This window comes from Salminus brasiliensis, chromosome 5 (assembly GCF_030463535.1).
Source record: "Salminus brasiliensis chromosome 5, fSalBra1.hap2, whole genome shotgun sequence".
Lineage (NCBI taxonomy): Eukaryota > Metazoa > Chordata > Actinopteri > Characiformes > Bryconidae > Salminus > Salminus brasiliensis.
This window is the reverse complement of record NC_132882.1, coordinates 13449111-13474504: the sequence shown is the minus strand read 5'-3', so window position 1 is coordinate 13474504 and position 25394 is coordinate 13449111. Positions and strand designations below refer to the sequence as shown.

General features: G+C 39.6%; 2 protein-coding genes across 5 annotated transcripts in view; both read left to right on the top strand.

Annotated features, from left to right (window-relative positions):
• Nucleotides 1-38: 38 nt before the first annotated feature.
• On the top strand, nt 39-18631 carry dcst1 (DC-STAMP domain containing 1). The gene is made up of 16 exons (XM_072679154.1): nt 39-81; nt 1911-2036; nt 2161-2235; nt 2342-2470; nt 3027-3166; nt 3852-4023; nt 4779-4922; nt 5408-5529; nt 5740-5894; nt 6087-6186; nt 6444-6539; nt 6677-6803; nt 7609-7725; nt 11844-11986; nt 17477-17587; nt 18395-18631. The coding sequence occupies exons 1-16, from the start codon at nt 39-41 to the stop codon at nt 18629-18631; spliced, it is 2037 nt and encodes a 678-aa protein (XP_072535255.1).
• Nucleotides 18632-22438: 3807 nt separating this feature from the next.
• Nucleotides 22439-25394, top strand: part of adam15 (ADAM metallopeptidase domain 15) — a 43613-nt gene continuing 40657 nt past the window's right edge. For 3 of the 4 annotated variants that reach the window (XM_072679439.1, XM_072679438.1, XM_072679437.1), the window contains exon 1: nt 22439-23067. In XM_072679439.1, coding sequence (XP_072535540.1) covers nt 22818-23067 — 250 coding nt within the window. In that variant the 5' untranslated portion in view covers nt 22439-22817. Of the gene's footprint in view, nt 23068-23656; nt 23717-25394 lie in introns of those variants that run through there. The other variant, XM_072679440.1, reaches the window with a different exon arrangement.

Here is a 25394-nt window from a genome sequence, read left to right as displayed (position 1 = left end):
TGAATGTAGTCAACATTCAAATGTGTAACTCAACAGAGATGGATGAGTGGAGGACATGTCGAAGGAAGCCACCCCATTCAAGTATGTTACCCTTTTGAATAGTTGTGTCTCCATTGTTTCTGTTAAAAAAAGATTAGTTCTCTTTCAGATGATAAGAGATTTCATTCCACAGATTTCATCCTGATCACATAGCCACATAATCACACAGCGCCAAGTCTGGTATTCAGTGGTAACATCTGACTGATGACTCACTTTGGTGCACTTTTGGTTTTAGACTCCTTTCTAATTCTTTATTCATTTTCAGATACTGTACTTGTTACTCATCCTTTCAGGCTGTGTTGACCAGAGTAGAATGGGTTGCACTTTTGAGTCTTGGTTCTTCCCATGGTTTCTTTATTCTTCATTTTTCCTTGACACTGTCGCCATTGGTAAAGTGTACACTGCACAGTGAAATGTGTCCTCCGCATTTGACCCATCTGTGGTAGTGAACACACACACTAGTGAACTAGGGGCAGTGAGTACACACACACTCAGAGCGGTGGGCAGCCAACTCCAGCGCCCGGGGAGCAGAGAGGGTAAAGGGCCTTGCTCAAGGGCAGTGCTCAACAGTGGCAGCTTGCCGAGCCCGGGTATCGAACCCACAACCCTGTTATCGATAGCCCAGCGCTTATCTAACCGCTGAGCCACCACTGCCCCACATTGATTGTCTCTGTAAAATGTTTTGTGACAGCATCTGTAAAATAGCTAGCTAGTGTATGAAATAGTAGAGATGTCTCAATCAAATTATTTTGATCCCCCCCCCCCAGTCAGAACTGAGTCTCTTGCTGAGGATCAGCCAATCAAAAATGAATTTTGTGTTCGTAGAAAGGTAAATAAAACAGTCACACAGTTTAGATAAGATGTGTTCATATTTATAGTGTTTAATAGCATCTTATAATCCTGGCTGACTCTCCTCTCTGACCATTCAGCTCCCAGCTCCTTTAAACACTGCAGTTAAATCACTTTGTGTGTGTGTATATATATAGTGGTACACATTTTGGACTGATTGCTGTTGTTGTTTGTCAACCACTGATGTGAAATAACCAGTTTATGGCAGGTTAATGAGTGTAGCTAATTTGTGTAGTATTGTGTGTATTAGCTTTAGCGTTAGCCTCCACTTAGTTCTGAAAGCGCTCTTCAGTGCTGGTTCAAAAACATTTATAGTTTTATAAAGTTTTAGATATTATGTCAGGTTTTCATGTCTTACTGTAAAATAGCTCCACACTGCAGACTCTTAGCTAGCTAACTCTTTTATTTAGATACCTTCTGAGAACGTCCTTGCTGATGCCGGCTGGGCCATAATGTCCACTAATGGTGCGCTGAGTGCACCACATGGCACTCTGAACACTGTGATTAAAACAAAAATTCGAAACTGCATTTGGATTAAAATAGTCGATACCCTATCATTTAAAATATGCATGGATCGGATTGCGACATCCCTCTTAAATAGCTAGCTAGATAAACTTGAAATTTGACCAGTTTACCACTGACCATTCAAAAGTTAGCCTTCAGCTCACTGCCATGCTGTTTAGCCTTGATTTAACATTAGCTAGTGAGCTAAACAGAACCTTTTACTTTACATTCAGTGTGTAATAGCTTTGCCTTTAATTTTGAACTACAAATATTTGTAAGATCAAGGCACTTTGGATTTTCTAATGTTTAAGGATGAACAGGAAAGTCCTTTTAGAAAATGTTCAGATGGAGAATGCTGATGAGCATGGCTTTACAATAATACAGGGATACCCTGATTATCATTCAAATTGCTGACTCATTGATTAATCAGTTCAACTTTTGAGATAATTCAGATCACTACCGAAATGATTAGCAAAATCATTAGAAGTCATGTTATTTTTGTGGTCTATCTATACCAGCTTTGGAGAGGATCAGTGAGCTCATCCTGCCCCGTGTAGCTCATAGGTTCCTGTTCGGCCCACCATCTGAGTTTCCTGTGGCCAGACTGTTGATGGGGGCTGTTTTTGGAGCAATCAGTGGGTCTGGTAAGAGCCGGTGTTGTATTTGCATTTCTGTAACCTTTTTATCTGTTGAATCTTAAGAAATTTTAGAAGTTTTATCATGAGCTTTAGGTAAGCTTACACTGTTTTTTCTTCATTCTTATAATAGCTTTGTTCATTGGACTCATGCACAACATATCAATGACCACCTTCCACAAAGTCATTGCTGGATTTGTGTTTGTTGGTATGTCTCTCCTCTTCCTTTTGTTTGCAGTAAATCAAGAGAATACAGTATTACACTTGTGGTGGTTTGCTCAGGAGTAATGCATTCCTGGTCTGTGCTTTTACAGCAGTGTGTGTCCTAGGAGGAATGTTTTCTTCATATTTCCGCTGCACAGTTCTCTTGATGTTCCCAAACATGCTCGGCTCCCGTGGACGGGCGTATGTGATGGTTTTTGTACTGCATGCTCTCTTTCAAGGTAAAAAAAACAAACACATTTTGCTCATATAAATGATTCATTTTTATAATCACCTGCAGAGGATGTGAAGAGGCTGGATTTACCATTGTGAAACACACTTTATACTTTAATGAATCAAACTCACTGCACTTAATCCCACAGTAGTACGCAATATTGTTGAATTCAGAGGTCATTGTGTAACTTGTGGCGCCACTTATGGTATTTTTCTTGCAGTAGTTAAGACTGGGTTTAAAGTTGAGTGGCTGATCATACATAAGAGCATACATCTGAGCTGAGTAATTAACTTTCAACTGATTGCTGTAATCCAAGGGTAGAGAAATGGGACAGAGTTCAGACCTCTTCTTTAACCAGTTCTTCTCCAAATAACTTACAGAACTAGTGAAACCCAAAGGGCCCATATGCTGGTCCAAACCTCAGTTCTTCACTTTCACATACATACAACTACACATATACTGCATTTCGTATTTGTTTGTTATTAGTCTTTAGGGTTTTATTAACTGATTGATAGGCATGGAGGTCATGACGTTTACATGTTAGTCTTGTTTGTTTCCCTCAGGTCCATTATCAAATATCCAACACAACGTCCAGGATGTGGCCTTTTCCATGGGGTGTAACATAGACCTGCAAATCAGGCACAGTAAGATCATGTGGAGGGCAGTGACTGAGCCCTTTGTTCAAGTTCTGCAGGAAATAGTGGTGAGTTCAAAAGTGCAACAGTGTCATTGTCAATACATGCAGCTGAAACCTCACTAAACGGTTCCCACAAGAGTCTAACTAATGAGGACTTAACGGTGTATGTGATTCATGAGTGAATGAGACCATGCATTCTCTTTAAAAAAAAGATGAAGGGCCATGTTAGTAAAATTAAGAGTTCAATGGCATATTTCTGTACCACAACCACATCACAAAAATCTAGACTCATTTCATTTGGGGCTAGGAGTTACACTATATTGACAAAAGTATTGAGACACCTACACATTACACTTGCAGGAGCTCTTATGACATCCTATTCTAAATCCATAGGCATTAATATGGAGTTGGTCCCTCTTTGCAGCTCTAACTGCAGGTCTGGAGCTCTGCAGTTATTCAAGCCATGCTGGCTAGGTGCTTGATTTTATACTCATGTGGCCATGGGACTGAATGAAACGCCTAAATTTGATTATTATGAGGTGTGTCCCAATACTTTTGTCCTTATAGTGTATTTACTGCTTCTATAACTTGAAAATAATGATACAGTTAAGCTTCACAATCAATCAACAAATTATAACAGTTGAATTAGGAGGAATGCTACAGCAAAATGCATGAAATAACCAGTGCATAAAACTGAGCATCTTATTTGCTGTGACTAATGTGCAATTCCTACTTCTGTGGTGTCTTTTAGGATGACAGTGTGAAATTCCAGGAAGAGGCCCAGAACGTGAGCAGGCAGTTTCAGAGCATCAGGGATGAGGTGATGGGCCAGTATGGCTACGACTCCCTTGGTCAGAATGCCACAGCTGCAGGCAATAGTACACAAGAGCAGTACGTTGCAAAGACCATGATGCGCTGTGACTGTGAGTGCCACACTCTTACAGAACATATGCAGATGTTATTGTTCTGCTTTGTCACTCTGTTACATGTAGTCTGAAGGTTTTTGTACTACACCCTAAACAATAAAAGAGCCAATAGCGTTATTGAAGAAGCATTCTTTGAAAAAACAAGTTGTGCGAAAAACCTTCAATGTAACATAGAAGTTGTTGAGTGTTTTTCTTGAACCATGTACATAGTTTAAGAGTATAACAGCCATCATGTGATGATGTTCATTAAGATGGCTCTTCAGTATACACTATGTGGACAAACGTATTGGGACACCTGCTCAATCCTTCATTACTGTGAAGATTTGATTGCATTCAGTGACACGAGCAGTCATGATGTTGGATGATCACCACCCCACCTCACCCCCAACTCCCCAACTCATTCCAAAAGTATTGAGCACCATCATTCCAGAGAACACAGTTCCACTGCTTCACAGCTCAATGCTGAAGGACCTTATACCCCTCTAGTCCACACCTGACATTAGGCATGGTGTCAATAGGTTCATGTTTATCTGCTCCAGAGATACTCTAGATAGATTGGCAATACTTCTCTACAGGGACTAGATAAGCTGTGTTATGCATTTGCACATCTGTGTTAGCAATAGGTGTAACTTCAAGTAGCTGAATACATTCATTGAAGGGGTGTCCACAAATATTTGGCATGTAGTGTAGTTTTATGAGGTGAATTTGCATGTTCACCGGGGCCTGTTGTAATGATAGACTGTCATGTATAGATGTGGTGAAGCAAGGCATTGTTCGCTGTCAGGAGTGGTTCAGTGCTAAGTGGCAGGAGTGCATGGACACAGTTGAATCTCCTGTCATCAACCATTTCCTCTGTGTGCCGATGAAGTTTGAATTCCTGTGTAATATCATGAGAGGTAAGAACTTGTGATTTTTAAAGCAGTTAAAGCAGTGAAGTTGCCTGATTTCGTAACATTTAATCGGGGCAGCCAGTTTCCCCAAACTGGTGAGAATAAGCAGGTGGTGCTGGACCGCTGCTGTTCACCTAGCCTTGTCATGCTGGTTGACCAGCATACCAGCATTCAAAACACACCATATGATGGTTTTACAGGTGATCAGCCTGTTTTCTTCCATTGCCAGCATACCAGCGCTCAAAACACAACACAACACATGCTGGCTTAGCTGGTGATTAGTACATCAGCTGGTTTTGCTGGTAATCAGTTTGTGCACTGGCGACCACATAACTGTACCAAAGTTCAAAACACAACACTGGTTCTGCTGGTGTCCAGCTGGACTGTACTGGTCAGTGCTGTTGTTTGTAGCAGAGGAATCACTGTTATTACTGTAGTTTACCATGATGATATTACTGGATGGTGCTAATGTGATGCTACATTCGTCTCAGTAATGACTCCGTGGTGCAAGGAAGAGATTCCAGTAGAGGGAAACTTTGGCCAGACCTTTGACAAGCTCAGCTCCTCCATTAATAAACTTGGGGAACAGTTCACCACCAATGTTGACCTTCAGGTATAGTTTTTTAATTCCAAAATACATTGAGAATCTATTGCACCATGTTCATGTACTAGAACTGATCAACTTTATCAGTTGTTATATTATAATAAAGCCAATATTTATTGATTGTATCTGCATTATATTGATATTACCCAAACTGTCCTTTTCACATGCCTGTACTGGGCTATCAGAGTAAGCATACAGTCTGTTATGTGACATTTGCAGAAACTGGATCAGCAGCCCATGAATGTCACAGCTCTTCAGGATGAATTTCGTAAGGAACTGACCAGGTCATTTCAGGAGAAGAGAGATACAGTGAAGCGGATATCAAAGATTGTGCAGATTGTCCTCTCCTTTACATTCATCACTGTTTTCATCTCGTAAGTTCTCACATATATTTAATCTGCCTCCAACTGATTACTTTTTATTTGATGCAGTAGCGGTTAATAAAAAAAAAAAGTTTATAGCTGCTATGAAGTTTTTTAATATTTTTGAGGACTGTAGTTTGTATTTACTGCCACTCATAATGGTCATAAACATGCTAGTTTCCTCGCCTCTATTTATTTCTAAAGGGCTTTTGGATATGGACAACAGTACACACGAGATGTTCGCTTTGACAATGTCTACATTACAACCTACTTCAAACAGATTGATCAGCGGAGAAAGACAGCGGTAAGACTCAAGACGTTTCTCCATAACATCAATACTCTTTGTCTTGGTCTCAAAGCTTGCTTCCCCTTAAAATAAAGAGTTTTAAACAATGCCAAAAATAACCATTCCATTAAGAGCCATTGTTGTGAAAAAGCTGTGAGAGTAAAGAACCTTTAAATTGGTTAAAAGAAATGGTTCTTAATGAAGCTAAAATGGTCCTTCTATGCTCTTCAAAATAAAGAACTGTTCTTTATTTTGTGAGTGTCTGAATGTTTCAGGGTAAGAGGAATATATTGCCTTTGAAGAAAGCAGAAAAGAGACATTTCATAGACCCCTGGAGCTTGAAGATCCATCCCAGCGAGCTCCAACTGGTGGTACAGTCTTTAGCATTGTGGCATGTTAAATGAGCACTATCCTTTTTGACTTTTAAAGCAAAAGCTTTAGCTTTGCATCCACTGTGATGTAAGAGGGTATGATGAACTAAAGATGTATTACACTTTGTCTTGTACAGATTGCAGGCCTGGTGCAGGTCGTTTCTCTGACTCTATTCGTGTTTGTTCTGCTGGCCACTGATGGCGTTCTTTACCGCTTCTTCGACATCATCCGTAGGCATACCTTTACAGAGTTCTCCCTTACAAGTGAGTAAATCATATGAAATCTAGAAATGCAGAATATCCCTTATATTCAAATGATTGCATTATTGCCATCATGGGTGGCACATGTCATTGCTATTGTGAAACAACATTGTGTCTCCAGCTAGGGCTGAGCAATATGACAAAAAACTCATGTATTGATATACTTGAAAAATGACAAAATACAATGATAATCTTAATAAAGTATAATGTTAAAGTATTTATTTATTGTACAAAACACACAGCATGTTAAATATACAACAATGCAGCAGTGTATATATATATACTATGTTATGTATATATACTATGTTATATATATATAATGTTGCTTGAGATGGTGATACCATGTTGCTACTTTAACTGCGATGTTTCTACTGTATAATTTGCTCTGTGGAGTATCATCCTTCTGGAAATCAAACCATTTCTCCATACATGTTCTTTTTGGAATTAAACTGCACTTAGATGGTTACCTGTGTAGCAGGTGCAATATTACAAACATGGTCATTTTCTTCATATCTTCTATAAAAGACACGTTTTGCATCTGAGTGTCTTGCTATCCCTTTGCTGCTGTGGCACTGTGAATTTCCCCAATGTGGGACTAATAAAGGATTATCTCATCTTATCTTATCTTATCTTATCTTAAAATAGTTTAAAATATAGCAATATTTGTAAAATATTGCTCAGCCATACCTCCGATTTATAAAGAAGTAACTTTCAGTAATGTCATAAGAGTCATCATGAAACTATACAGAATATAAAAGGCAGCTGAAAGTCTAACGCAAAATTCTTAATATTCTTTATATTTTTGTAGGTAGTCACGATGTACACATTGACATTGATGGAGAGTCCATGCTAGCTAAGCTTCTGCGGAAAACTATTGGTGCCTTCAACACTTCCTCCAAGTTGGACATGCAGTCTAGTAACCAACGTAGGTGACCTACCTGCTGACTCACTGGCATTGCCTGACCAAACCAGAAACCAAGGCCCAGAGAATCCGGCTAACAAATCCTAGATTCTAGGAGCATTCAGGAACTCGCCACAATAATAGTCACAGCCCTGACACACAGTCTTTAGCTCTCTCAAAATGACCTCTGCTGAGCTGGATTTAGTTAATGAGCAGTTTGGCTTGCTCTGTTAGAGGTCAAAGGTAGAATGTAATCTGGTTACAGTCCATTCACAATGTGGCCAATAGTAAGACTATTTAACACTCGCTGATACAATATAAGATATTCGATCAAGCACAGGAGATCCTCTTAAACAGAGAATTTTTTTTTTTACATTATCAGTCAAAATGTTTGAGAGTCTGTATAAAGGATCTGTTTAGACCAGTGATCTGTAATAGCATGAGAGTCATGACAAGACAAAAAATAGCCTATGTAGGTTCTTGCCACAGGAGCTGTCTCTGTGATGACGTGTTTGGTCTGGCTGTGCGCTTAAGCTGATCAAGGTTGCTGGATGGGGCAGTTAAACCTGAGGAGAGCTCAGTCTGGCCTCTGTCCAACCAGGTCTGATGTCGGTAGGCCCAGAAGCACATAGCTACACAGTGGCTGCCGACAAGGCTATTTTTAAGCAGTGCAAAGGCCATGGCAGATCTCCCATATTCTCATTGTGATTATCTCCTGATACCACATCAGTTCATTTTAGATGGCAGTAATTAATATTCCCGTGGATTTACTAAGGGAGATTCGGTTGGTCAAATATTTCAAGAATGTAGCATTCTGTAAAAGGTGGCTCTGTGAAGAATTCTGAGATCACTCCACAGAACAGAATCCCAAAATGTCTGTGTAACAAAACTGGAACTTTTTGGGGCCTATGGATCAACAGTATGTCTGGAGTAGGAATAATGAAGCATACCCTGAAAAGAACACCTTGCCTACAGTGAAGCATGGTGGTGGCCTGTGATAGTATATATAATATTGTATAATATATATAATACTGGGGCTGCTTTGCTTCCTCTGGCACTGGGAACCTGCAGTATGCAGAGGTACCAGGCAATTGTCATGCCTTCTGAAGCTTGGGTGTCATTGTACCTTCCAACAGGATAGTTATCCCAAGCATAACTTGAAGTCTGCTGATGCTTGTTTTCTGAAGAACCCTTGGAAGATCCTGGAAAGGTCATTACAGTCGCCTGACTCAAACCCAATTGAAAATCCTTGACAGGTTTTGAAGAAGGTGATTGCAGCACGCAAACCCATGAATATTAGTGAACTGGAGGCTCCATGGAATGGGCTAAGATTCCTTAGGAACGCTGCCAGAAGCTGGTGTCTGGCTATGCATTATGTTTGCAGTAGGTGGAATAGTAGGGGTAGAATAATTCCTCTCTCAGCTGCAGGTGGTAAATTAGCTGTGGCGTTTTTGTTTTACCACTGCTAGGACTACAGTTTGAGTCCTCTTGGCATTTCCCCTTTTGGTTAAGAGTTCCAAAGTTGAGGTAAAGGAAGGTTTTTATTTGATTTTAGCTTACTGGTGTCATGGAAAAAAACCCACACACAGTCAAATCCAAGACTCTGTATGCCTCCTTCTTATCACACTTAATGTGAATTCACACCGGATGGTTCCTTTTTACAGAGAGAGAGAAAGAAGACCCATGGCCTGATTTACCACATTCAACTCATTTGAATGTTTAACTACGTAAACATCTTAAAACAATTAGTAAACATAAATCAATCAATGAATCATCAAAAAACAATCAGCAAATCTCTCACTAGTTTATCTAATCTAACTGCAGTTTTGCATTGCTTTCAGTGTTGGCTGTTTGGTGATGACTTTACTCCTTTAGGCCTCCTTTAGGTACATGAACTTGGTTAGCTGTTTTTAACCTCTAGTTTGAATGTAATGAGTTTTAGTAGAACATGGGTGATACATCCCCTCAAAGATCATGGATAATTGGGCTTAGTAGTGGCAGTTTGTTTAGTCAGCCATTGGACCTTACCGGCTCTTTGGACTGGCTCTTAAGAGTTTATTCAGAGTTTGCTTGCTGTATTCACCTGAGACCTGGATAAAGGTCTAACTGTAATTTTGTTTATTGACAAATTGCAGCCTTCTTCCTTGTTCTCATTTCGCTTTATTCCTTAAGTTTACCTGTGTTTTTTTCTATATTATTTGGTTTATTAATTCATGCAAAGGTTTATGTTTAATCTCATGTTTGAGGCATCAAGATCATTATTCTCCCCTGCAGGTAACCATCATTTGAGGTAAAGCTTTTACTGTTTAACCAAAGTGTTACTTTGTTTAAAAAGGGCACATTTCTCCCCATTACACAAACATTTAAAAATATGTGGGTTGCTCAACCTTTCAGGTTAAATGGGAAAATATTAAACACGGATATGCAGCATATCTTAAAGTTAAGCATTAGCAAATACACCTAAAACATGGCAAAGTTTCACAGTTACAGGTATACTATAATGAAATGAAATGAAGCTGGATCATGTTTTTTAAACCAAGAACTAAAACTAATGTATTTAAAAATCAGAATCAGAATCTCTTTATTTCACCAAGTATGTTACACATACAAGGAATTTGTCTTGGTGAGAGCAACACGTATGACAAGTAACAAAAACACAGAACACAGATTATTTACAGTATTAAACTAAAGGAAATTACACTAAACAATAAATAGGGTAGGGGATAAATTAAAAAAGTAAAGTAAAAAGTACTAAAGGGTAACAAGAGCTGAAGAAGCTGAGAGATGTAAAACAGATTTAGTTGAAAAATATTATATATAGAAAGTTACAGATGACCTAAATATTTACAGAAAGAGAGAGAACATCTGTACAGGTGTGCAAATAGTCATAGTGCAAATAGCAGAGTGCAAATAGCTGTTCAGTCCAGTTTGGTACAGTTCAGTTGTATGTTTTGAGGTTTACAGTGGGAGGTGTCCACTGTGGTTGAGAAGCGCTACAGCTCTGGGAAAAAGCTGTTAGCATGACATGTTGTGCTGGTTTTGATAGACCGCAGTCTTCTACCAGAGGGGAGTGTCTGGAAGAGGAGGTGTCCAGGAATTTCTTGAGCTGTCTCAAGAAGAACATTCGTTGTTGAGCTTTCTTGATGATGGAGATGGTGTTTTTCTCCCATTTCAAGTCTCTGGAGATGGTGGTGCCCAGGAACTTGAGTGACTCCACCATGGATACTGCAGTGTTGTTGATGTGGAGGGAGGGAAGGGGGTGGATTGCGTTGGAAGTCCACCACCATCTCTACAGTCTTTTCTGTGTTTAGCAGCAGGTGGTGTTGCTGCACCAGGACACCAGCTGCTCAATTTCCTTTCTGTAGGCAGACTCATCACCGTTGGCTATGAGGCCACCAGAGTGGAGCCATCTGCAAATTTCAGGATCTTTACAGCTGGATCTTTGGAGACACATTAGTGTAGAGGCTGAAGAGATCTGAAGTGTGCTTCCCCAGCCGCACCTGCTGTCTCCTGTCTGTCAAAAAATCCACAATCCACCGACACATGGAGTCTGGCACTGACAGCTGGGAGAGTTTGGCCTGAAGAAGCTGCGGCACAACAGTGTTAAAAGTTGAGCTAAAGTCCACAAACAAAACCCTAGCATAGTTTCTATGGCTGTCAAGATGTTGCAGGATAAATATATTCACTAAATATGTTTATTGGCCAATTTAATACATGTTATATGTTTCAATAACAGGTTGGGTGAGTATCTTGTTTTATGTAACGGCAAATATGAAGAAAACAGTCTAAATTGACATTTTTCCAAAAGCAGCAAAGCTGCTATAAAGCTTAACCCAATGAGGGACGGTAAAAGCGCCAGGTTCACTAATATCAATAAATCAATACTTGAGGAATATCTATTTATTAAAACTGTAAATACTATCTCAACATTTCATTTTTTCGTTATTAAATAAAATTGGCACAAACTCTTAACAGACTGATCCACCCAGAAGCAAGTGTATTTTGACCTAACGTGAACTTGTCCTGTATTTCTTGTGTATATGTGCTTGTGCACAGAACACCTTTGTAGAATGAGAAAATCTCCTTTGATTATATATTTTTTTAATCCACTGGACACTTATGCCTGTATGTGTACTATGCAGAATGCCTCCCACAGCCCCATGCTCTGAGCCAGGCGGACTACTTGTGGTGTATCCTCCCACTATTGCTGATGAGCCTCATGTGCTGCCTGCAGGTTTACTCTAACCGCTTGCGGAGAGTCATCACTGCCTTCTACTTCCCAAAGGTAACGCAACACACACACCTACTGAAAGTTAAGGGTAGAGGTAGAGGAAAACCATCCTTAGTTGAACACATGATTCTATTAGGCTATGATGGCAGCACTACATAATTCATATCTGTGAAAACAGTAAATATCCAGTACAGTACTAAGCTATGATCATAACTGCCCGTTAGTGTCTGGCATGTCACAAGACTGTTGAGCCTAGTTACACATTTCCTTTAACTCCTGAGTGGTTCTAGGTGTTTGTTTTAGTTCTTGAGAGGATTTGGTAATCTGTGTAAATAGATAGTTGTAGTAGGAAATGGAAAGATTAGGCCCTGGGATACTTCTCATTGCATGTGCTGGTCATTCATTAAGAACCTCTTATCCGTCCCCCCAGCAGAGCTGCTTGAATGACTCACTGCTGCATGTGCAGTCTCTCCCCACTAAGCACTGATCACGTTTAGTATTACATAACCACACAGATGCAACATGAGATCCATGCAGCTTAATCCAGCACTGTATTACATACTAATGCCAAGCAATAATCTCTAAACACAGAACCCAATGATCACCTCACCTCTCACATGCAGTAAATGCTCAGCAGCAACTTCAGATTTAACCCATTAATGTTCATATTTAAAATGTATGGGAAAGGAACTGATACCGACTGTGTGGAATATGTTGACTGGATTTGTCAGTTCAATAAGGCCTCTGTATACAAAAGGTACAGCCTGCACATAGTGCCTGCAGGCAATAATGCAACATACAAATGTAGAACAATGAAGGAGGGGGGGGGGTCTTATGAGACCATTTGTTGATGAGTGAGTGCTTTGAGGTCGATATTTTAAATAGTATTATTTAGTATTATAAAGTTTACTGTTTTGTCAGGATTTTTGCCCTTTTGCATATTATCTCTTTTGGTGGGGTGGAACAGTAGCGCTGCTAGTAGTGAGTGTGCTGCACAGCTCTGAGGGCCTGGGGGTGCGGGTTCAATCTTCACTCTAGTCTCTATCTGTGAGGACTTTGGTGTGCTCTTTCCCTGTCCCTGTGAGTTTCCTCCCACCTCCCAAAAACACATTGTAGGAGAATAAATTGTAAGTGTGTGAGTGAATGAATGTGTGTGGAACCCTCTAATGAACTGGTGCCCTTCCCAGGGGGTTTTCTTGCCTTTCGCCCAGTAATTCGAGGAATGGCTCTGGACCCACTGCATTTATAACCTGGAATCCCATTTTCTTTTGCTTACGTTGATGATGTGCAGGGACCACCTCCTTTTGCATATCTGAATTTTCAAATTTCCTTTGGTCCACAAGTTGTCTGAATGTGAGCACAAATTTGAAAGAAAATTTGAAAGCCATCAAACACTAGGATGAGTGGTTGTCACTTCATTCATTACATTAAATCTAGTCTTTTTGTAGATGTTGAAAAGAACATCTAAATTGGATTGTTAATAGAAAGCAATAAAAGTATGTACTATGCAAATAGTTGGCCAATCAGGACAGGTTTTGTGGTATTTAAACTAAATATGTTTTTGTATCTAAATAGGTTCATTCTAATAGAACATTAAGAACCTGGACATTTGGTCTAGAATCACTGAAATCCAGCCATCATTCATATCCTGAATTCTGTATTTTCAGTCTGTTTAAATGGGAACTGGTATTACAATTTAAGTGCTTTTTTAAGATTTATTTCAATTTCTATTTATTTTTACCCATTTCTACCCCAATTTTGATCTCCAGTTACCCAACCCATACATATTCTCCCCCTATCACATGCAATTATCCTGACAAAGAGAAGGTGAAGACCAACACACACCTCTTCTTCGGAACTGCTGCCGATGCAACATCACCGGGCAAGCAACGCACTCAAAGGAAAGCGCTGTGTACCTGTCTCTGATGCAGCGGTCAGCAGACGCCAGTGCCGGCCAGCATCACACTGGAGTGATGTGGGGAGAAAGTGCCATCTACCCACGCTGGAGAGAGCAAGGCCAGTTGTGCTCTCTGGGGCCCCGGCTGCTGATGGCTAGCAGCATAACTGGAATTTGAACTCTAGCGATCCTCTGGTCATAGTGACAGTGACATAGTGACAATTCTGCTGGACCACTCAGGGCCACTAAAGGCTTATTTTGTTCAGGATATTTTTGATGAGAAAAAAAACAAAAACAAAACAACAACAACAAAAAAATCATTTGGCTTCACAGTATTAATAAACAGAGCAGTACACATTGTTTTTTCATTACACATTGCCTGAAGGCTTTGTACGGTGTTAACTTTAGTTTTAATCACATGAGGAGGCTTATAGGAATTGTGAAATACGGCTGCAGAAATCTGAAAGATCTGTTACACTAAAAAAACTAGTCCATTCAAAAGCATGAAACATGAACAGCTAATTAGTAGCAAGCAGCTTACAGTATATCGTACACTGAACATAGGCTAAACGAGGGGCTTTGGAGTTACTGCACTTTTGTAAAGTCAGGTACATTTCTTCAGCATACTGTGTGTTTTCAGCTGCTGGCCTCTGTCCCAGTCAGTGCGAGTGTAAATCAGGATTTCCAGCAGGAGAATATTTATTATTGCGCAGCCTGTTGGTTGTTTTGCTGTTGCGCTCTTGGCACAGGAAGGCTTGAACAAACATTAAAGGTCCCTCATATCCAGCCAAATCAAAACAAACAGCGTACAATGTTGCACAAAATTACTTTCCCTCACATAGTTATTATTTACTGTCATTTCTGAACGGGCAAACAAACCCGGTGGTTCCATTCAGTTCTCATAGATTGCTTTCTGCGATATGCAGGGTCAGACGCTGCTCAGTGTTGCGCGCCCTGAATGGTTGTTGAGGCCTATGTGATGTATCTGCATGCTTTTATTTACAACCAGAATAACAATTTTGCCTCTCAACAAACAGCTTATTTTCTCCCAATTAAAGAATAAGAGCATTAAAATGACGGTACTGTTGTGATCTGATATGTCAGCAGTCTCGGCACACTTGCAGAATGATGTAAAACGCTTACTCTTACATAATTTGAACAGGACTTGGCGGTTAGCATCATTTCCAGCACTTTGAAACCTGGAAGTGTGCTGCAGTTGGTTTCACTGAGTTCAGTGGGATTAACAGAAAACGAAGTGTGAGGAGAGAGATCCTGTGTGTATGTGGGTGCGTGTGTGTGTGTGTGTGTGTGTGTGTGGTAGTAACAAGCTGAGAGGGTTTACAGTAATAGCATTAGACACAGTATTCTGAGGGCCCGTGCGGCCATGACGATTAGAGGCTCCTTCAGGCTTGAAACAGCTGCATCAGTAAGGCTATTATTACACACTTCATATTCATACATACAGAGATCACTGCATTCAGCAATACTCTATACTGTCCAACATACACACTATACACACACTAAACACTGTTGTTTAGCAGTACAGTTCCCAAAATTGTACAGCTGTGCCCTACTAGCACTTCATCCCCACTAGCACTACAACCCTCTTCTAGACTCTACTCTTGTTTAGCTGTACAGTTCCCAGAAAGCTCCAGTCAAACTGCCATTAACCCTTTAAAGAGTAGTGTTGCCATATGATATCAATTGCTTTCAATTCCTTGCCTATTTTTTTTTTTGGTCAATTCTAATATAGAAGTGAAGCTGTTATGTATAATACATTTGTTTCCTGGTTTATCTGAACTTTTCTGGTACGGAAGTTACCTGGAGCTCTCTGAAAGTTTGTATAATTCAATCAAATTTCATTTTCATATAAGATTGTTTAAAAACCAGTTGGAACACAGTCACACTCTTTTCTAAACTTAATTCTTGCCCTATGGCACCAGCATACAGCAATAGAACTGCATTCTGCAATGCATGCAATAAGATAATGCGATGTTTCTCAGCCCTGGCCCTGAAGGCACCCTGGCCTGTACATTTATTACTTTCCCTTCTCCCAACTCACCTGATTCAACTGATTAGTTACTTAACAAGTCCTTTCAAGGCTGTAGTGGGTGTGTAAAAGCAGGGACACCCCTTAAGGCTATGTTCAGACTGCAGGCAGATCGCAAAATTGCTTCTTAAATTCGATCTGGTGAAATGACCAACCACACTGTTATTTGCAAGCGATCAGATCGGATTAGCTTGTCTGGACATCACACACTTATCTGAATGGGTTGCTGTGGTAACGAATGCAGGCACTTTGATGAAAGTTGTAATAGGCAAGTCTCTTCACTTGGTGGCTGACTTTGTAAAGCTGCCCAGACAGTTCTTTACAGTCACACAAGAGCATGCTCCTATTTCTATGAATAGGGGAGAGACCAGAATACTTCAACTGAAGGTCCAATTACTGTTTTAGTGACATGTTTTAATTCAGGGATAGAATCTGACAATAACTCATGAAAACTTTATAGGGTTTTGCTCAATAATGCACAAAAAACTTGATTTTTAGGCTTGTTCTGGCTACTGGTCAAGGGAGGCTTTTCCCCACTAGCACTTCACCCCTACTAGCACAACAACCCCATTAGCACTTCAACCCTCCTCCATTCGTGGTGTGACTAGAAAGCTGATTGGCTTTTTTTTTGTTCAAAGGTGGAACTTTATCTGTAAACAAATGCCATGTTAAGGGTTTCGAGAAACAGAGCCAGGTTATGTCCTATTCACATTTCAACTAGTGGCCGGCCCTCTCATCTATTACGTCTCTTTTGCGTTTTGAGTGACACAAAAGACACTTAGAAACCCAATTTGAGTGGCCAGAGCGTCCAGACTGAGACTGATTGTAATCACTTTTAAAACCACCTACAGATGCGGTTTAGAGGCGATTTGCCAAAAAATATATTTCAGGGGACAGTATATATACTGTCCAGACTATCAAAATCAATCTGGATATAATCTAGATATGCCAATAACAATAAAACCAAAACAACTAGTATATTGAATACATTACTACACATACATTTAATACATTTCCACAACTTCCACAAAACTACAAGTTAATGTAATTACTTTATTTTTACATACCTTGCAAAACATTTAAATACATATTTTGCTGTAATGATGTAAGGTTGCAAAAAAAGATACAGTGGTGTCTCGGTACAATGCATTTTCTAATACAGCAAAACATGCTGAAAATCTCCCTTATAAAATATAAAAGTTTTCTTTATTAGGTCTTTCGATTATAAAAGTATAATATTTGTATGGTAATATGCTCGCTAATGTTAGTCCTGAGCCAGTATACAATATACAGAGAAGTGTCCTTTTCTTTACAGATAAGGAAAGCATTGTGGGCTTGTGTCTTTGTTATTATACTGCATTATAATCAATATTAATATAAGTACTTAATCCTCTCCAGTCTCTTCACTGAATTGATCAATACCCATGTGTATTGAATAGAGAGGCTCATATTGAACAATGCAGTGTAATGCACTGTATTTTTTCTAATGCATAGAATATTATAATCAGCCTTTGATAGTACAATAAGCCAGCACAAGGATCTGATTGGATCATTTATTTGATCTTGATCTGATTGGATGTATTTTTGTTCTGGACAGAGGGAGAAAAGAAGGATTCTTTTCCTGTACAACCTACAGATCCAGAGACGCATTTCGTACATCACCAGACAGCGCAAACGGCTGAGAAGGCGCCGCCTGCCACCAAACCAGGTGTGTATGCAGTTATACCCCAGGTCCTACACTCTCTACACTTCATCCACTTGAAATGGGAACACACTGTGTGTCCAAATGTTTGTGGACACCCCTTCTAATGAATGCATTCAGCTTCTCGATCAAGACGCACCCATTTCTGACATGGATGTGCGAATGCACACACACAGTTAAACATGAACCTGTTGGCACCATGCCTAATGCCAGACGTCAGATAGAGAGGTATAAAGGCTCTGAGTTTTGAGCTGTGGAGCAGTGGAACTGTGTTCTCTGGAATGATGGTGCTTCATTCAATCCTGAAATTCTGATTGCTGAATGCAATCAAATCCTCAAAGCAATGCTCTAAAATGTAGGAGAAAGCCTTCCCTGGACAGTAGAGACAGTTACTCCAGGATAAACTTGTTTTTTAATACCCAAAAAACAATAAATGAGCAGGTGTCCCAATACTTTTGTCCATATAGAGTATTCCCTCTTTAATGGGCAGACACTCATGTGATCCACAGTTTTGACAGCAGCTCTTGGGTTAAAATTTCAGTTTCAGTAAGACTTACTCTTCAATAGCAGTAAAAACTTTATTCCTATGCATTATTAACTCTGTAATGAATTTTTATGATTTGTAGAGACAGTTCAGAGCTAGTTGAGCATACAGATCAATGACCATGATCCTAGTACGTTCTGGAAGAGTCTGAGAGGGTAATGGACTGAAAGAAGCTTTAGTTCACTTTGTAATTTGGGTGGAACTTCTTGATTTCTGATAGTCACCAACCAACACATCCCCCTGTGAACCTTCCTCCGTCTCTCTTTCAGTTGGTGTCTATGCTGCTGTCTCCTCTAGCATGGTTTGGCTGTAGGCTGCGCTGGTGCTGGGTGTGCGAGGAGTGTGTGAGGCAGAGCCAGGTCGTACAGTGTCCTGCTCCACACTGCACTGCGCTCTACTGCCCGCAGTGCTGGAGGGATCTGGGCAATTGCTATGTCTGCTCTGTCGACACAGGCAGCGGGCCTCAGGACAGCGAGTCTGATACAGATGTTTACTATGTGGAATGACTTAATACTCTCCCGGCCAGCCAAACATACTGTTGTGAGCTTTGTAAACATCCAAAAAACCTTCATAAATAAACAGGCATGTGACGTTCACTGTGTGGATGGTTCATACCCAGGCTTGCATAAATATCCATGCCAAAATGTATACAGTTGACCCTGATCTGTTGGTTTGGCTTATGGATCAAGTTATGTTATATCTACATATCTATTCAATACAGATGTTCTGTGTGGAGAACAGTTTGACAAATGCTGTTTAAATACACTCTATGTCCAAATGTTTGTGGACACATCTGCTAATGAATGCTTTCAGCTGTTTTAATGAGCACCCATTTCTGACACTGATGTGCAGATGCACACACAAAGCTTGTCTAGTCAATGTAGAGAAGTACTGCCAATAGAATAGGACTCTTTGGAGCAGATAAACACAAACCTATTGACACCTGATGCATGGCCATGGTGTGGGCTAGAGGGGTATAGGAGCAGTGGAGCAGTGGAACTGTGTTCTCTGGAATGATGGTGCTTCATCCAGTACTTTTGGGGTGAGTTGGGGATGAGGTGGGGTGGTAATCATCCAACATGACCTGACCTCACTAACGTTCTTGTCCATGAATGCAGTCGAATCCACAAAGTCTAGTAGAAGGCCTTCCCTGGACAGTAGAGACAGTTACTCCAACAAAAGCAGGAGAAAGTCTTTTTTAGTTCTCTTGATTTAGGTAGTATGTAGGTGTCCCAATGCTTTGGTCCATGAAGGTGTATTTCCGTAATTCCTATAATACAGTGTTATAAGCATCCCCAGTGCAGATCATGGTATTTATTGATAATTATGTTGGATTTTCTCTTTTCGACGATGCTTAACAAATGTGTATAACTGAGTGAAACTGAGTTATATTAACATAATAATAATAATAATAATAATAATATTATTATTATATATAAATATATATAAATACTCCCCAGACCAATGTGTAATGTCCCTTGTGAAATGTAGAAATGTAGTAATAAAGCCCTTGTGAGCGGGGGAAACACTTTTAACAGGGATTTGATGTGATTTTGGGTGTATTTTGAAAATACTTGTCCTACCATTTATGAATAAATTCAAATGTTCATGTTTTTGAGTGTATTCCTACAACAGTTAACACTTTTTGAATGATGAACACAATGTTATCTCCAAACATTATTCTTTTACATTTACCACTGTTTTCTTTTTCTTAAGACACTGTTTATTTACCCCGGTCCTTTAGAGATTGTAATTTCTATGATTAATAAATAATATGCAATTTTAGAGGATCTGTGTTTTCATACTGTTTGAAAGTGTTGTTTAACCCTTCTGTGATTTTGCGGGTCAAACTAAACCATTTAAACGTTTAAAAAATCGGAAGAAAAAAAACATTTTTGGAGCATGAAACCTTTTCTGTTGGGCTAATTAGTGTTCACTGGAAAATATTTGTATTTATATTTGTTCGGGTCAGTTTGACCCAGCAGTGAGAATAGAGGTTACAGCTGGTATTATTTTTTTTTTCAAACTTGAGACACAATGTAATTATTTAATATGATAAATAGAATAAATAAATCAATGTTTAGAATGTCTTACGTTTTGTCAATGTACAGTAAAAAAAGTTTAAAATGCGTGCATTATCGCAAGTAAACCGTGGTTGGTGTGGCACAACAGGTAACATCACTACCTGCCACTGAGCTACCACACCACGTGGGAGACTGGGGTTCAATTCCCGGTCTCGGTCACTATGCTGCGCTACACCAATAAGAGTCCTTGGGCAAGACTCCTAACACTACACTGACCCACCTCTGTAATATGAGTAACCTTGTAAGTCGCTCTGGATAAGAGCGTCAGCTAAATGCCACAAATGTAAATGTAAACCCTTACCTGTGAAGGGTGACATTTGTTTACACTAAATATAAATTAATATTAGTTGAGTTTAAGACAGTGTATATGGAGACATTCTCCATCAACTTCTTGATTAATGATTATATGTTGTTGCTGTTTCTTACTATGAAGCATAACAGAAGTGTTACATCATTTCTAAACTGTAGATTTAGAAAGGGACAAGAGTTTGTCCCTTAAGTTACTGTCCAGTTTGTGAGTGTTATGCCTGTGTCTTCACACTGAGACCGTTTATGTCCTATTCACATTTCAACCAGTGGCCGGCCTCCTCATATATTTTGTCTCTTTTGCGTTTTGAGTGACACAAAAGACACTTTGATTCAATTTGAGTGGCCAGAGCGTCCAGACTGAGACTGAACGTAATCACTTTTAAAACCACCTACAGGTTTAGAGGTGATTTGCTAAAAACATATTTCAGGGGTTCGTTTTTGACTGTCCAGACTATTAAAATCAATCTGGATATAATCTAGATATGCCAATAACAATAAAACCAAAACAACAAGTATATTGAATACATTACTACACATACATTTAATACATTTCCACAACTTCCACAAAACTACAAGTTAATATTATGACTTTATTTTTATATACCTTGCAAAACATTTAAATACATATTTTGCTGTAATGATGTAAGGTTGCAAAAAAAGATACAGTGGTGTCTCGGTACAATGCATTTTCTAATACAGCAAAACATGCTGAAAATCTCCCTTATAAAATATAAAAGTTTTCTTTATTAGGTCTTTCGATTATAAAAGTATAATATTTGTATGGTAATATACTCGCTAATATTAGCCCTGAGCCAGTATACAATATTATATATATTGCATTATAGTATACAATATACAGTATAGTATATAATATACTGCATTATAGTCAATATTAGTAGTACTTATACTTACTTATACTTAAGTACTTATATAAGTATAAGGACAAGAGTTTGTCCCTTAGGTTACTGTCCAGTCTGTGAGTGTTATGCCTGTGTCTTCACACTGAGACCGTTTATGTCCTTTTCACATTTCAACCAGTGGCCGGCCTCCTCATATATTTTGTCTCTTTTGCGTTTTGAGTGACACAAAAGACACTTTGATTCAATTTGAGTGGCCAGAGCGTCCAGACTGAGACTGAACGTAATCACTTTTAAAACCACCTACAGGTTTAGAGGTGATTTGCTAAAAATATATTTCAGGGGTTCGTTTTTGACTGTCCAGACTATTAAAATCAATCTGGATATAATCTAGATATGCCAATAACAATAAAACCAAAACAACAAGTATATTGAATACATTACTACACATACATTTAATACATTTCCACAACTTCCACAAAACTACAAGTTAATATTATGACTTTATTTTTATATACCTTGCAAAACATTTAAATACATATTTTGCTGTAATGATGTAAGGTTGCAAAAAAAGATACAGTGGTGTCTCGGTACAATGCATTTTCTAATACAGCAAAACATGCTGAAAATCTCCCTTATAAAATATAAAAGTTTTCTTTATTAGGTCTTTCGATTATAAAAGTATAATATTTGTATGGTAATATGCTCGCTAATGTTAGCCCTGAGCCAGTATACAATATTATATATATTGCATTATAGTATATATTATACAGTATAGTATATAATATACTGCATTATAGTCAATATTAGTAGTACTTATACTTACTTATACTTAAGTACTTATACTTAAGTACTTATATAAGTATAAGGACAAGAGTTTGTCCCTTAGGTTACTGTCCAGTCTGTGAGTGTTATGCATGATATGATAAGCCTGCTTCTCCTACAATGCAGGCTGTGTGAGAAGGCTGCTCTGGGGACACTGAAGGGTTAACAGGCTGAAGGAAATCCCGCCCAGCTGGGCTGGGCTCGGAGCTAAACGCGATTCCTCCATGTAAACACTCACTTCAGCAGGAGCCACGGAGCCGTGCGGCCACACCGAGCACACACACAGAGAGGGGGGGGATTTTAAGAGGTTAGAGCTGAGGAAGAGGAGAAAGTTGAAGCGGATTTTGGACTTTAGACAGAAACGGAGAGTATCTGCAGATATTTAGAGAGAGACGGAGAAAGACAAGGGGACTGGGCCGAGATCCAACGTCCAGCTTTGATCAGCAGGCAGGTGAATTGTCTCCTCCACCTTTCAGAGCCCTGTTACCAGCCAAGCGCTGCCACCGACGGCTGGACGCCTGATCAGTGCTGGCTCTGTGGGAGTCCTGTGAGGGGTCTGTCAGAGTGGTACGGGGTCTATCTTTTCGCTGCCTGCTGCGTGGAATGAGACATAGAGGATGAGCCCCGAGTGCCACCTCCTAACGGTTTTATGGCGAGCCTTTCTCCCCGTGCTGCTGTTTGAGGGCACTTCTTCTCATCTGGTGCTCACTCAGACTCTGTTACCAGGAAACACTGGCTTTGGACTGCTAGAAGATGGCGAGCCAGCATCCTCTGCCTCACCTGTGGGAGTGCTGAGTGCTGAGAGCACAGATGCTGCAGACACACATGGACTGAGCAGTACAGGAGTTACTCAGTCTTCACACTCAGGTAGGAGTCAGGCATTGACTGAGCATTGGCTTGAACAGCTATAGTGGGGACAACATCATGCAGAGGTCCTATAGCTCAGTGGTTCACAACCTGGCCCTGGACGGACCACCTGAAGTGGTCACGTCATTTACAAGCCCCTCTGGAGTTGAAGGTTGAGTTGAAGATCAGGGCTGGGTCTTCCTCCAGGAATAGGGTCTGAAACCACCGCTGTCTGTCTGTCTGTCTGTCTGTGTAGTTTGAACAGTGAGGGAAATCACACATTTGGGAGGATGCTCTGATTCAGGAGACATCCATCAAACTGGTTGCTATGACAGTATATCATTGTGTCTGGTGTGCCTTCTAATTACATCAAGGATGAAGAGGGATGTCAGTTCTGGCCCTGGAGGGGGCATTGTCCATCACCTTTTCTCTATTAAAACACACCTACTAAACCGGTCAATCAACTGATGGGTTGAATCAGGTGTGTTTGAAAATGGAAATCACTTCAGTCCTACAGTACCAGAAATGAAAAGCCCTGGTCTGAAGTTTGTACAGAAATGTCCTCTGGAAGGCTCATGAGGATCCCTTCTACATGAGAACTCCCCCTCAGTCCTGTAGACTGAACAGGCACCTTCAGTAGATAGATGGAGAAGACTTTACTGATCAATAAGTAAGTTGCTAGAAGTGTCCTCACTGTAAAGTTCAGCGACACTTTCTCACACTGGATATAGACAGCCACTGCTGTCAGGTCTGACCTCTGGTCACCATGTGCTGCACACTGAGGTGGTATGATGCTTAGATCTTAGAGGTTTGGGTACATTTTGGAAGGTTAATTTACAGTGCAAGTTGAAAGGGAATGAATGGGACAGTGTTGTGTCACCTAATGAAAGCTAGGTAGCTTTCTGAAAAAGGCATCTTACTAATTAACTGTGTTAATGTCACCAGTGGTTTACTAGATATAAAACCTGTTGTTAGATCCTTAGAAAAGACATGGCGAATGTTACAGTATACAATAGTGGCTGTCTGAGAAATGAAATAATGAAATAACCCAATAAACACCATTAGTTTTGTAATATTGGCAAAATCAAAAATGGCTTTTGCTACCTGGCTCCCCCTACAGTTGAGGAGTGTTTCACTTTAACACTGGAGTAGTAAGTACAAATCGCAATTTGAGCTCCCCTCCCATGGACGGCTATGAACATGCTTGTGTTGACAAGCTGACAGATACAGAACCGGCATCTGAAGTGAAAGAATCATGTGGACTGATGCGGTACAGCACACTACATAGACAAAAGTATTGGGACACTGAATAATCATTGATTTCAGGTGTTTCATTCATTGTGTCATTGCCACATAAAATCAAGCACTTAGCCATGCAGTCTGTTTTTACAAAGATTGGTTAAGAAATGTACTCTCCCCTTGGTATTCCGCAATGAACTGTGAGTGGTAGAGTGGTAAAGTGTGAGTGGCGCATAGTGTTTAATACTCACCAACACTCTACACCTGCTGTTAGAGCTGCAGAGGGAGACCAACCCTATATTAATGCTTATGGATTTAGAATGTCAGTCATGTTCCTGTAGGTCTCCCAATATATTTGTCCATATAGTGTAATTTTTAAGGATTTAAGGAGACTTTATTGTCATTCGCATCACACGTGGTACATGGGGTGGAACGAAATTGAGATCTCAAGGTCCCAGTTACACCCAAAGAGCAATTTGAGCAATAAAATAATATATATATAATTGATATATAAATTGATGACATATATATATATATATATATATATATATATATATATATTTTTTTTTTTTTTAATTTATTTATTTATTTTTTTTATTTATTGTAACTAAGTGTCTTGCTATCCCTTTCTGCTGTGGCACTGAGAATTTTCCCACTGTGGGACTAATAAAGGATTATCTTATCTTAATAAAAAAAATCTAGAATGTGGGAAGGGTTGACATAAATAGGAAAAGAGGGAAAACAGAACAATTAAAAAAGTAGCAGCAATCTAATCACAATATGATATTACCAGATCCTACACAAATATGATTTGTGTTACACAGCATTATGCAGTTCTGGTGAGGGGTCTCATGCAGCTCCACCAAAGTTGCATAGCACAGTAGCAGTGTTAGTGGCAGAGACGCTGTCAGTGGAGCATCTCTCTGATTTGGAAGATGTAAACGTGCTACATAATGTTGCTTTAAATTTGATCAATATTTCGGAGCAGATTTTGATGATATATTTATTGTGGCAGACCGTTTAAAGGGTGCTGGGATACTGCACTGCTGGGATATCTGCATTTTACTTTTCATTTTTACAAAATTGTTCCTTTATCTGAAATGCTAATC

What these genes read in the sequence shown, in the direction of transcription:
- dcst1 (XM_072679154.1), top strand. Translation starts at nt 39, where the DNA reads ATGGATGAGTGGAGGACATGTCGAAGGAAGCCACCCCATTCAA. An exon ending in TGCTGGATTTGTGTTTGTTG is followed by an intron (nt 2,236 to 2,341) that starts GTATGTCTCTCC and finishes GTGCTTTTACAG; the next exon opens with CAGTGTGTGTCCTAGGAGGA. An exon ending in GACCATGATGCGCTGTGACT is followed by an intron (nt 4,024 to 4,778) that starts GTGAGTGCCACA and finishes TGTCATGTATAG; the next exon opens with ATGTGGTGAAGCAAGGCATT.